At 38.7% G+C, this 13,429-nt stretch overlaps 1 protein-coding gene across 2 annotated transcripts in view; it reads left to right on the plus strand.

Moving 5' to 3' along the window:
- Positions 1-13,429, plus strand: part of LOC133533082 (scavenger receptor class B member 1) — a 148,687-nt gene extending 135,258 nt beyond the window's left edge. For both annotated transcript variants that reach the window (XM_061872025.1, XM_061872026.1), the window contains 7 exons: positions 1,963-2,169; positions 4,428-4,654; positions 7,605-7,762; positions 8,060-8,181; positions 8,605-8,730; positions 9,450-9,592; positions 9,955-13,429. In XM_061872025.1, the coding sequence (XP_061728009.1) occupies positions 1,963-2,169; positions 4,428-4,654; positions 7,605-7,762; positions 8,060-8,181; positions 8,605-8,730; positions 9,450-9,592; positions 9,955-10,066 (1,095 nt within the window). In that variant the 3' untranslated portion in view covers positions 10,067-13,429. The remainder of the gene's footprint in view (positions 1-1,962; positions 2,170-4,427; positions 4,655-7,604; positions 7,763-8,059; positions 8,182-8,604; positions 8,731-9,449; positions 9,593-9,954) is intronic.

Here is a 13,429-nt window from a genome sequence, read left to right on the forward strand (position 1 = left end):
TACTCTGTATACTACTTATAAATAAATAATACATATTATAGGACATTTTATTACACAAATTGACTAAAGTCCCACAGTAAGCTCAATAAGGCTTGTGTTGTGGGTACTTAGACAACGATATAAATACTTAAATACATAGAATACACTCATGACTCAGGAACAAAAATCCGTGCTCATCACACGAATAAATGCCAGTACCAGGATTTGAACTCAGGACCATTGGCTTCATAGGCAGGGCCACTACCCACTAGGCCAGACCGGTCGTCAACTTATGTTGCTAGGGATATACCTGCGTTACGTATACGATAGTTACAATACATATCATTACATATCAATACATATAATATGTACAAATGCGTCCTTCAGATCTGTCTGGCATGATGTATCTGGTAGGAACGGTAAACATTTTTAACATTTGCAGATGTGTCTTTGACTTCGAGCAACACCGGCTTCCGAAATATCGAAAGGGACGAGCCCAAGCGATATCTTACCGTAGAAATCGTTCTGCAATTTTTTGCGGGGAGAAACGTGCGAAGTGAGAAGTCGCAGTTCTCACTCACTACATACAAAATCCATTCTGTAATGACGACACAAATACATAGAAAATGACACACGTCAAAGACAAATCTTGAACACCTCGATCTCTTTTTGTTTACGGACGAGTCACACGCACCGCGCTGTGCCCAGTTGCGCATGTGCTTCGGCAGAGGGGAAATAGTGCGAATGCCTCCTCTCCCTGGTGTTGCTCGAAAGTCTTTGAAGATTTGAAAAAAACCTCGAGATAAATAATTGAGCGCGAGATCAATAATTTCATGTCTGTAAAGTAGTATCAATAATAAAGGGTAAGCGGTTACCGTAGCCTATGGACGCATGCAACTCCAGAGGAGTTGCATGCGCGTTGCCGACCCTAACACCCCGCACTCTGGTTGAGCTCTAGCAACCTTACTCGCCGGCAGGAACAGAAGACTAGGGCTAATGTTATTTGGCTGCGGTTTTCTGTAAGGTGGAGGTACTTCCCCAGTTGGCTCTGCTCTAGATCTGGAATGACATCCGCTGTGCTGTGTCCTACCACACTAAGCGAGATGACATTCACAGTGCCCATACCTCTCTTTTTGACGTAGTACATACCCGGGTCCATGGCTGTCGAATAATTTAGCTGTCGAAATTGCAAGGGTAAAATATTTTGCACGTCTTTACACGTCTTATATAAGTATTCGATGTTCCTTGGTAGCCATCATGAAAATACTATAATATTTAGTTTACTGGGGTAATGGGATTGTATGTTAGCGTAACTACCGCGTTCCGTGTAGTTAATAAGTAGATATTACTAAGTAAGTACTGGTAATACATTTCCGCTGTCATATTAGTGGAATCGGTACAGTCACGGACAAAAAAAACAGTGTAAATCCAATACGGGCAATAAATCAAACTAGACATAGAATTTACCCGTGTATAATGAATTAAGAAGTGATTTTTAGTTCCACTTAATTATTACCCCGTAATTAATTTTTGAAATTTTACGTAGTACTGAAAACATTACGAGACGTAACATGAAATTACATTACACCTGTCAACAAGTGTTGACAATGATAGTAACTTTAAAAAGCTCGTACCTCGTTCCTTGTTTATTGCTTTACATTGCGGCTCGCATTATTTTGTCGTTGGGTGAGAATACGTTTATGTCATACGTCACTTACATTGGTTAGCAGGAGAGCAAAAAGAAGCAAAAGCTTTTTTTTTAACAGTTTTATATTAAGGAAAATAAGCAACTCCTGTTGCCCGTTTATGTCTTTTCTATGGAAGCGCAGCGGCACGTGTATGATCAAAAATTTTATAGTTGAGTACAGCGTATCAAAATTAATATTGTAGTTGAGTTGAGAGCCCATACATGAAAAGTCGACTTATAGAAAAAAGTGAGTGAAACCGTAAAATTAGCTTAACACTTTTACTCTTTGTTCCCAGAGCGCCACATCGCAATCCAAGCACGCCGCGCGCTTCCTCCGGCTTGCCATGGCGTCCATTATGGACATCCTGAAGATCAAGCCGTTCGTGGAGGTGTCGGTGGGGCAGCTACTGTGGGGCTACGAGGATCCGCTCCTGAAGCTGGCCAAGGACGTCGTGCCGAAGGAACAGAAGTTGCCTTATGAGGAGTTTGGCTTGTTCTATGGGGTAAGATTTAAGCAACGAACTGACTCAGACCATGATAACTTGCCAGCAATTTTGATAGCCCAGGTGGTGCAAGTGTTAAGTAAGGCCCTCTACACACGGAGCGTAAGCGTAAGAGATGCGTAAGCGTATTGTTGTACGCGCGTAGAACGAAAGCGCTACGAGCACGAATAAGTTCAAACAAGTCCGCACACGAAGTGTCGTTGTAGCGTAGCGTATGAGATTTCTGTCGTCATTACGAAAGACGTAGCGTGGTACAGGGGGTGGTGAGGGTAGCGTAAAAAGTATTATTTTTGACTGTTCTGACATAATCAAACAATAAAAAAAAATCTTCATCTGACGACAAAGTAAGATCGTCGATACATCCGCCGAAAACATCTGACGCCAGTGACGTCATGATTACAACTAATGACATTTCACTTTTAAAACGATTACGCCACCTTGCGCCACGCTTAATGCCCAGAATTCTACGCTTCAGGTTCAGATTTTTATTTGCAGAAAAAGGGTTAGTTACAGGTCTTAAAATACCTACGGTTAATAATTGTTCCACCTTTAACCGCTATCTCAAGACAGCATGCAAATTTTTGAATTATTCTTAAAATAATACAGCATTCATCTATTTACACAATACATTAATTATATACATTTATACACAATTTTTTGCTATTTGTGAGCCCTGTCAAGTGAAAATTATGCCAAATAATATGAAAACAAAGAATTAATCATCATTACATTTTTCAAGCCAATGTCATCATGATTTTATAATTCAAAAATTATTTTATGCAGTAGAAACAATGATCTTGGAGCCAAATTCTAAGGGTACCATTGAATTCTTTGCCTTCAACATTCCTGATTTCTGTTGGTAGATTGTTGTAAACGAGAATGCACATGTAATACGCATTCCGTTTGTAAATCTCAGTCCTACAGCGTGGCTGGTCTAAAAGATCTCTATAAGGTGCCCTCATGTTACCTGCAAAAACATCGTACCTTCTCTTAAAATAATTTGGAAATTTCTTAATAAATAAACATATTTTGAAAATATATATACAAGCTAATGGAAGAATGTTTAGCTCTTTAAAGATAGGCTTCTCGTACTCGTAACGTTCTTACGATACGCTTATGCTTAAGCTCCGTGTGCTGAGGGCCTAAACGTTATAATTTCATATAAGTTTGATGTTTAAAATAACACGTGCACCGTATTGGCTATCAAAATCGCTGCCAACTTAGCTTGGTCTGACTAGGATAACTACTTAGGTACTTACAGAAGTCTGTCTAGATCTCAAATATAACACCCCATAGGAATTATGCCGAGAGCAGCAATTGTACAGCTCGCATGTTGACAACTTCAAATATAATGCCGCGCAAGTTCAAATATGATGATAGCCAATAAATCTTTATTGGCCAATCATAACTTGATTTCAATAGCGGGAAATAGGGTGTCCCTTATTTTATGATTTCCAGAAATTAATAACGCAGGCCCTCTGGCTATTAACATCAAAGATAAAACTGTAAAATTGTATCTGATGTACGAGTAATAATATATTTTAAGTATAAGAACATGTATTCAAAATGCTACGATGCGCCTCATCACGGTTTGCATGAAGTCCACCTAAGTGGCGTAGCCCCTCCTCACCTCCGCTCCGCCGCAAGCAATGCTCAGAAACATTGACAAAGCCCATGAACGACCAGATCTGCCTCTGAACAGAGACGTGGCTATGTTCAGGTACACACGGTGAAAGTCAAGAAACCCACCGGCTCTCCTTATCCACCAACCGCGCTCTCAGTGGAACCGGAACGAAGCCTGGTCCGGAGAATGGTCGCTCTCGCAGCCAGATGTCCCATTTGATCTCTTCGAGCTTAACCCGCGGTTCCACGCTCCTGGGTTCAATGTAGCACACCGTACCTGGTACATGCTCAACCGTCTGAGAATAGAAATCGGTCACTGTGCACACCTCCGAAAAAAATGGGGATGGAATGACCAGGAATGCTGCGAGTGCGGATACCCAAAGCAAACTGTTCGGCATATGGTCTTGGAGTGCCCACTGACAAAGTACGATGGCTCAGTGGAAGATTTTGAAACCATAACGAGTGCAGCCATTACCTACTTGGAAAAATGTAGATTTAGATTATAAATTAATAGTTAATCAATGTACAATATAATGTAATTGCCATATGATAAATAAACTATGCATGTATTGTTCTATATTCAAACATAAAGCTTGCAACGTATCCACAAATTACCTAACATCCATTTGCTTCAGAAAAACGGCACGTCCTCAGACATCGTCACCATGTTCACTGGCTACGAGGACATGAGCACCTACGGCATCTTCGAGCGGTACAACGCTCGTGACAAGCTGCCTCACTGGACAACAGACCAGTGCAACAGCATAGCTGGCTCTGATGGGTCCATCTTCCCCCCTCATATCACGAGGAATGACACGTTGAAGGTCTATGATAAAGATCTTTGCCGGCTGCTGCCTCTACAGTAAGTATCGCTCCTGCTATCCATTGACAATAATTCCTACATTTTGAGCCTGGCTTGGAAAACATTTTATTTAATATCATTCATAATATCCAAAGAATGACATTGGACGGGAGTCGCTGGTTCAATACGATCAAACAAGATACACGCGAAGGGAACTTTAAAGAGTTGCCACAATAAATAAAAACATAATTTATTTAAAAACGCACATTGTAGGCATAAGTTGATATAAAACAAAGACTCAGTGTTGCCAGGTGTGCGGAAGAGAATTATCGTATTTGAGTGTCGAAATTATTGTACCACTGAAAAAATTATCGTATGTCTATCAAAAAGACAGTATCCCAAAATTGACTATTATACAGGTATTCGGTTCCTTGGTGTATCAAGGAACCGAATACCCAAAAGGGGCAAATTATAGCCTATTTCTAAAGTGTCATATTTTGCTTCCAATACTAGACTTTTTGGGTGGCATCGTCCCAGGGCAAAAATTATCGTACTTTTGCGTACGATAATGGTCTTTGGTACATAGTATCGGAACCCAAATTATTGTACATGTGCGATAATTATCGTACGCTTGGCAACACTACAAAGATTACAGATGATCGTATGAGCAATAGGTACACTTGCGCCTGACCACGGATTTGGCGGTAAAAGGCCATTTCTAGAAGAAGCGGTTACATTTATATAGTTTCATTTTCCGACAATACAAACACTACGAATTATTTAACACGCACAATTCTACGCCAAATTGCTTAATCTTTATGACATCATTCAAACACTTACTCATAAATGTAATCATAATACACGCCGGTAATATTAATCGCGCAACATCCTAAAAAAATGATCCCAGCAAATGCCAATGATGTATCACATTACACAAACGTGTGTGGTAATATGTGCAACATTAACACGTGTTTTTGCTCGTACGCAAGACTTTTAGAGTACCAATGATTATGATCCAAGTTACATTAGGATGAGAAAAGAGATAATAGGTGTTCGAGACAAAGTGACACTGAATATCATTGTCACATTGGTTTGAGAAAAGTTCCTTAGGGGTCATCCAAACGTGACAGTACGGGTTAATGAGATAGGAAAAAGCGTGACAATGGTGGGGGAAGGTCCAAAAAGTCGAAATTGCGTGTGATGGAAAAAATGGATGACCCCTTAGAGTAGGACCAAGATAAATATTATATACACTGTGGTTTTTTAAATTCTTTTAACTTCGGGGTATGGGCAAGTAAGTACGTTTAAGGAAACATTAGTCCCGTTTTTTGCATTAGGAAAAACTTAAGCAATCTTGACGTGTATTTTTATTGAAAAACGCTTTACATTACATTTAACCCAACCAAACAATTGAAATCTGTGACATATCAAAGTCATTTCGAACATTGATCGTCCGAGATAATACGTACGTTTAGTAGCAAATGTATGAACTCGTACTAATCACTAATCAATATGTAAACAGGCTCTAAGGCAAGTGTGCACGCTCGTAAGGGCCTTATCAGATAAAAATAAATTATTGATCATCTCCGAAACGGTGTTTTTGAGTAAGTTACTCAATTTAATAGAATACCAGTGTTTTTGAGTAAGTTACTCAATTTAATAGAATACCGGTGTTTCTGAGTAAGTTGCTTAATTTAAGCTCAGAAATGCACCCTTGAAATTAACGGAAATAAAAAAAACACGGTGTATATAATATATTCCGTCGCTGTTCCCAATACCAACACACCGAACCCACTATTATCAAAACATGCTAATTCTCCGCACAGTTCCTACAAAGTCCTTTCATACATAAGGCGAACCATTGAACGAACACAATCGAAAGAGGTCGCGTGACACAATGAGTTCGCACGCTCGCTTGCATCACTCCGTGCAACCAGATATGCCCGTTGGCATTTGATCGCTTTTTGTGAGCTTTTATGTAACGTTCGTTAGGTTATGAACTTATGAGTATTGTTAAGTGTTTACCTTTTGACCGGTTAAATACACTGATTTCTGATTTGCGCTTTTGACGGCGTCTAACGATGGTCTATTTTGTCAAGCACTTATACCGAATGATTCAGGGATTACCGACCATGTTATCGATCAAATTAACGTCAATTGATTGATCTGACTCATGATCTAGCTATCGGTACTCTATAATATAATTATGGTAGATCATCATCATCTTCCTCGCGTTGTCCCGGCATTTTTGCCTCGGCTCATGGGAGCCGGGCGTCCACTTAGAAACGAATCCCAACAAGGCACTAGTTTTTACGAAAGCGACTGCCATCTGACCTTCCAACCCAGAGGGTAAACTAGGGCTTATTGGGATTATTCCAGTTTCCTCGCGATGTTTTCCTTCACCGAAGAGCGACTGGTAAATATCAAATGATATTACGTACATAAGTTCAGAAAAACTACTTAATTGGTACGAGCCCAAAATTTGGACATCTAGTATGGATCCGGACGAGACAATTAATCAGACAAAAACAAGTAATTCTACCAAATCGGAGCCAAACAAATATGATACAGATAAACAAATATGATTAACCGACCGAATATGACGACCGGTTTGGCCTAGTGGGTAGTGACCCTGCCTACGAAGCTGATGGTCCCGGGTTCAAATCCTGGTAAGGGCATTTATTCGTGTGATGAGCATGGATATTTGTTCCTGAGTCATGGGTGTTTTCTATGTATTTAAGTATTTATAAATATTTATATCGTTGTCTAAGTACCCTCAACACAAGCCTTATTGAGCTTACTGTGGGACTTAGTCAATTTGTGTAATAATGTCCTATAATATTTATTTATTTATTTATTAAGTGCATGGAGCGGGCATAACTGCCCATAATTGTATTTTACCTATTGGTCACCTGCAGAAGACGCCCAGGATATTTAAATGACTGTTGTGCGCCAAGCGCCGAACAACATACATTACATACTACTTTTAACACTCCATTTCCTTCCACAGATACCTCCGTGACGTGGAGTCCCCGGCGGGCGTGCAAGGCTACCGCTTCACCCCGCCGCTCGACGTGTTCGCCGCCGACGACCACAACCGCTGTTTCTGTCCCGCGGGGCCGCCGTGCGCGCCCTCTGGCTTGTTCAACGTGTCTTTGTGCCAATATGGTTAGTGGAACTTAAAAACAGATGGCGCTTATATGAAACGAATATAATCGTTTCTTTTGTCCCGCTGAATCTTGCGCGACATCTTCATCAGAGTTTCACTCTACCAACATCATGTGTAATACTTGGCAATAGATGGCGTTACTTGTATTAAACAATTGTTGCTTCTATTCCAGTGCCACAGTTGTTCTATAAGGCATTTTTTATCACATTCAAAACATGTATTGACGCCATTGGATTTAATTGAATATCTATAGCTTTCCTGAGTTTCTCTATTTACCATTAATAATTCCATTTCAGATTCCCCGATCATGTTGTCGTTCCCCCACTTCTACCTGGCGGAAGAGAGCCTCCGCGACGCCGTGGAAGGCATCTCGCCTCCGGAGCCGGAGAAGCACAGACTCTACATCGACGTGCAGCCTGTGAGTAACTTTTACAACTAACAACTAAAAACTATTATCACATCATGTTAGTATTGGCTGACACGACAGCGGGATTCCCCGATCATACTGTCGTTCCCGTACTTCTGCCTGATGGACGAGTCTCCGCTACGCTGTCGAAGGCATCTCGCCTCCTGAACCGACAGAGGACAGAGATGTGCCTTTGAGTAATTACTGATGTTAACGAACACCAAGAAAACAAGGGCTTCGTTTTTTAAACGTTTGTAAATCGTAGAATAGAGCGGTACCTACCTACCTAATAGTGCCTTCTTAATAAATGTGTTAAGCAGAGACATCAATTTTCGAAGCTTTTGAAAAAAAGTCTCCAGGTTTGATATTCCGGTTGTGAAACCCAAACTTGGCGCAATATATTATTGTATCATAATTTAAACGTCTATGTTACAGGAGATGGGCATCGCGATGAGCGCCCGCGCCCGCATCCAGATCAACCTGGCCGTGTCGCAGGTCGTCGATATCAAGCAGGTCGCCAACTTCCCCGACATCGTGTTCCCCATCCTGTGGTTCGAGGAGGTGAGTGGTGGCAGCTGAAAGACTATAGAATGACTAAAAGAAGAGAGAAGATGGGTAGTCCAACGCTTGCAGTTAGGTCAGCGATGCCAAACCGCCAGGCTTTTCAGGTGGTCCGCCAGATGATCCTGGTATAGATACTCATATTTAACAATGCCATCTGAACGTAAATTCATCTTGCGGGCCGGACCGTCTTTGTGCATGGCCCTCATAATAAACGTTGATTATGGCTGAATTAGGTACTCATTGTGAGTTGGCTCCATCTGACGAATTGATTTGGCTTTAAGGCCATTTACATCAAATTATATCACTTACCTTTTAGAGATACATCACTTCAAAGAGTAAGTAACGTTTTAAAAAGTAGAAGTCCATCTTTATTTAAGTAATACACACACATTAGCTATCTATCCTCATTAATAATATCAAAGTGAATTGTAATAGAGAGGTAAAGTCTAAGAAAAAACGTGTCCCTTAATTTGACAGCCTGAAATGTCAAACGTCAACTTTTGACAATCAGAGTTACCGCAAAATGTATGGAGCTGTACAGCGCCATCTAGTTTACCTGTCAATTTCGGAGCACGAAATTCTCTTAGATTTCACACATATTACTAAATATGAATATTACTATATATGTATTTGATAATATTGATATTTTTTATGTAAATGACCACCTTAGTAATCACTTTTTTTTTTTTTTTTCAAATTCCTCTTTCGTTTACCAGGGTATCGACGAGCTGCCCGAGCAGGTGTCGTCGCTGCTGCGGCTGGCGACGCGGGCGCCGCCGGTGGCGCGCGCGGCGCTGGGCTGGGGGCTGTCCGCGCTCGGCGTGCTGCTGCTGCTGCTCGCCGTCACCTGCCTCATACGGTAAGCAATTCAAGAGGATGACATTTGATTGTCGCTTGTCTAAAAAAACACGAAAATCGCGTAATTTAACTTAATATTCAATAAATTATCTTCATGTGTTATAAAAAGCACGACTGGGTACACAAATTTTACACAAGAAAATCTAGGCACCTTTTTCTAATGAATACCAGCGTTGCAAGAAATAATTATGCAATTTGAACCCTGGTGGTCAGTTACCAGATCCCAGAAATTGGCGCCATGTAAGCGCTGGTTTACCGAATGCTCGCTAAATCCTCGTGTCCATAACTTCCATTGTTGTTACTTGTATTTGGTAACTGCTGAATCATCTGTTAAAAATTACATGTGTTATTTTCATATTCCAGATCATCTCACCGCCAAAGCACGCTACGGCTCGAAGGTCACGCCGTGGCCAAACCCCCGCCCGCCAAAGTGCCCAGCAAAGACAACGGCTACGAACTCAACAACCGAAGATAACTCCTGCGCCGCTAGATAATCACTCGAGACGGCTAGATGGCGCTACTGCGCGGCGGTAGTGTCGGGTATACTGTAAGAGATGGCGCCACTGTCTATGAAAACTATTCCAAAACATGCACTACGAACATTGAAGATTGAAGTTCGTCTTTGTCCCTGTCGCTAATCAGGTGATTGTGGTACTTTCGAACTTGGAACTTCAGATTTCGCGGTATTGCTTCTAAAACTTAATGAAAATAGCTAAGTTAGGAATGAATCTTCAAGATTTTTGTTTGAAACCTTGACATTGCTCAGTGCCGCCTCCTATTTCGAAATATATTTTCCTAATAAGAAATGAACTGAATCTCATACGTATCTTTAAGAGATAGTGGTCGTCTCGAGTGTAAAATAGATTTATTAAATCCCAAAACAAATTAAACATCAGAAACAGTCTGGATAAATTATTTAAAACGTTAACAAGGATATTTAAGCGCAGGAACGATTGGAAGGAATTATTTAACAAACAAATCACTGCAACTTAAGAGTTATACTAATTAATCAGTAGATGGCGTTGCCAAACTTAAAAATAGTTTGTTTCATTTGTTCCGATGATACATTTAAAATTAAATATAAATTGACGTAAAAGCTTATTTTTATCAACTGGCATAAATAGAGATTGTCTTTTTTACAAATAGCAAAGACATTTTTATGAATATTATTAAAAGAATTGTATCGATGTAACTTAATTTAGTGCTGAAAAAATAACTTTTCGAGTTGTTTTTGTATTATTTTTAATGAGCTACTCGAAGACTTATTTTTTGATAAAATATAAATGTTCTTCGACCGTTTTGTATTTAGGTCGGCTTCTACTTAACCAACGATTGTGATACAAACATTCCAATTGTGTCAAATATTGAACAAAATGTTATTTTGTGAGGATTTAAATTAAATTAAATTTTGTATTTTCTATACTTAAACTATATTGTACTTGTAAATATGTCCTATGTATATGTGCTAATAATGGGTCAATTGTAATAATATTTAACAGTTATTTTGACCCCAATTTATAGGCAAGAAACACTACATGGCGCCATTTTTTTAAATTAAAAAATCACTAATAAAAACCGCTTCTATTTTGTAAAGTTCCCCGTTATATTTTTTCAATTTGACTTCAAGTACTATGCAAAATTGCGCCATCTAGTGTTTTTTTGCCGATTTAACTCATGTTCTTGTTAATTTGGGCTTGGGTTGCCATGTAATTTGTTTTATCGGTCTTAAGGCAAATGTGATTGACATACTATTATTATAAAGCCCGGTTACGAATTCACGTCATCTCGTCATTTTACGTTTACCGACTTTACGACTTTTGAAATAAAGGCTTATTTCAAAAATACATAACCTCAAAACCACAAACCTTCCCACAAACTTCCTAACCTAAAAATGAGGTGTTTTATTAACTGGAAAAATATTTATAAGAATGCTTTAAGCGTTATTTTAAGATCAAAAAATTGGTGGGTATTTTCCCTAAGATTTGTCTCTAATTTGAATCGTAAGGTGTCTTGAATTTGTAGCCGGCCTGTACTTACCAATAGCTAGTCTTTAATCTCGTGGGTCCGTCCATAGTTTTATATTTTTTTATGTATTAACTTTAAAATATTTTCTTACCATTTTATTTCGTAGTTCTTTTTAACTATCTTGGAAAGGTTAGTACGTAGTAAGTCATTTAATGTAATTCTAGTTTAGGTTCGGTGCGTTACCTCCGGGATGAAATGTATTGTATTTGCGCATTTGTGTAAAATGACATGGTTTAAGAAGGATTAAGAACCAAATATCCATATTATAATTTTAATGAAAGCGCCACCTATCGGCTAATTGTGAAACGTTTATGTCAACATTTTTAACTAACAACTGTTCTCAATATAACATGTCACCTCACAGTACGGAAGGTGGAGGTAAGGAAATAAATCTCCATGTACCAAAAAGTGTCAGCAAAAAACCTTAAATAGGTGGCGCTACAATACCTAGAATACTTGAACAAAAAAATCAAATCATAGACAGCGCACTTCACTCCGTCAATAGAGCCTAGGTTCTTAGCTACTCTAGCGCTACTCTGGAGAGATTTGGAACTATTATTTATAGCTGAAGGCTAGACACTTTTGCAACAGTTCTACCATAAGAGATGTCACTCTTCTTAATTCCACACTCCATACCTCACAGGTAACTGTACCAATTTCAAAACAAAATCAGTAATACTCACGCATCTACACTATATTGCTTAGGGCTCTACAAAAAACGTCATGTAGGTGACAAGGCGCCTATTTAATGTAGGTTCTCTATTCTATATGTTCAAACTTTGGGTATTTGTATTTCTGTCGCTACCCTGTAACAATTACTTTTTTCAAGCAATAGAAGCAAAAAATATTGAGAACAGTATGTTAGACGATGTAAATTTGTGAAATTAATAATTATTTCAGTTTGATAATTTCATAGACCATCACGTCTCGAATCAAGACAATACTTTGACTTTAAAAGTTAGGGTGGTATTTGACGCATCACATTCCATGTAAGGTAAATTAGACTGACATTGGTAAATATGACTTTAATATGGCATTTCAATGTTGAATCTTACAATTTACTTCATATTTTTGTAAACATGTTTCAAATTCTTAATGTATATTGTTTTTTGGATTCCAATTATGACATGTTATAAAATGTTTGTTATTATATATCACTTGTTGACTGGCATGTGTTATCCGCATGACAATAGTTATATTAGCCAAATATGTCCTAGCACTTGTGAAGAGACTTTAAAAAACGACCTTTTGTATGACAAAATACTTGTTGAAGTGTACAAAAATATTTACAATTTAGTGCCTATGACCAGGATACTTTTTTTATAATTAAATACAAAGCTATTTAAAAAAATAGGCGCTTATTTTATATGCAATAATAAATACGTAATTCTAATTATAGTAATTATACACGATTCAACAATCACATTGTGTAGACCTTTTTTAAAAACACATGTCATCTGACAAAATGTTAATTTTAAATCTAAGCTCATTAGGTCAAAGTATTTCTTCCGTTCGATGAAATTTAAATCATATTGAATTGGAACAGAGTCGCTTTATTTATTATTATTTCATTCAATTTTCAAACAACACAAATTCAACTCTATTTCTTACACAATAGGTTCAAATTTCAGTAGGAAATTTTGGATTTTTCATTTGCATGGCTGGGCCTTAGGAGAATAGAATGGTCGTCACAGTGCTAGGTCTATGGGTGCTACGCTCAAACTACAGACATATCACAACGTATGCTAGTGCTCAGTGCTCAAGTCTGTTAGACGGAACGAGTATGTAAATAAAGGTGTATGTTATATGACAA

This window comes from Cydia pomonella, chromosome 28 (assembly GCF_033807575.1).
Source record: "Cydia pomonella isolate Wapato2018A chromosome 28, ilCydPomo1, whole genome shotgun sequence".
NCBI classification, from domain to species: Eukaryota; Metazoa; Arthropoda; class Insecta; order Lepidoptera; family Tortricidae; genus Cydia; species Cydia pomonella.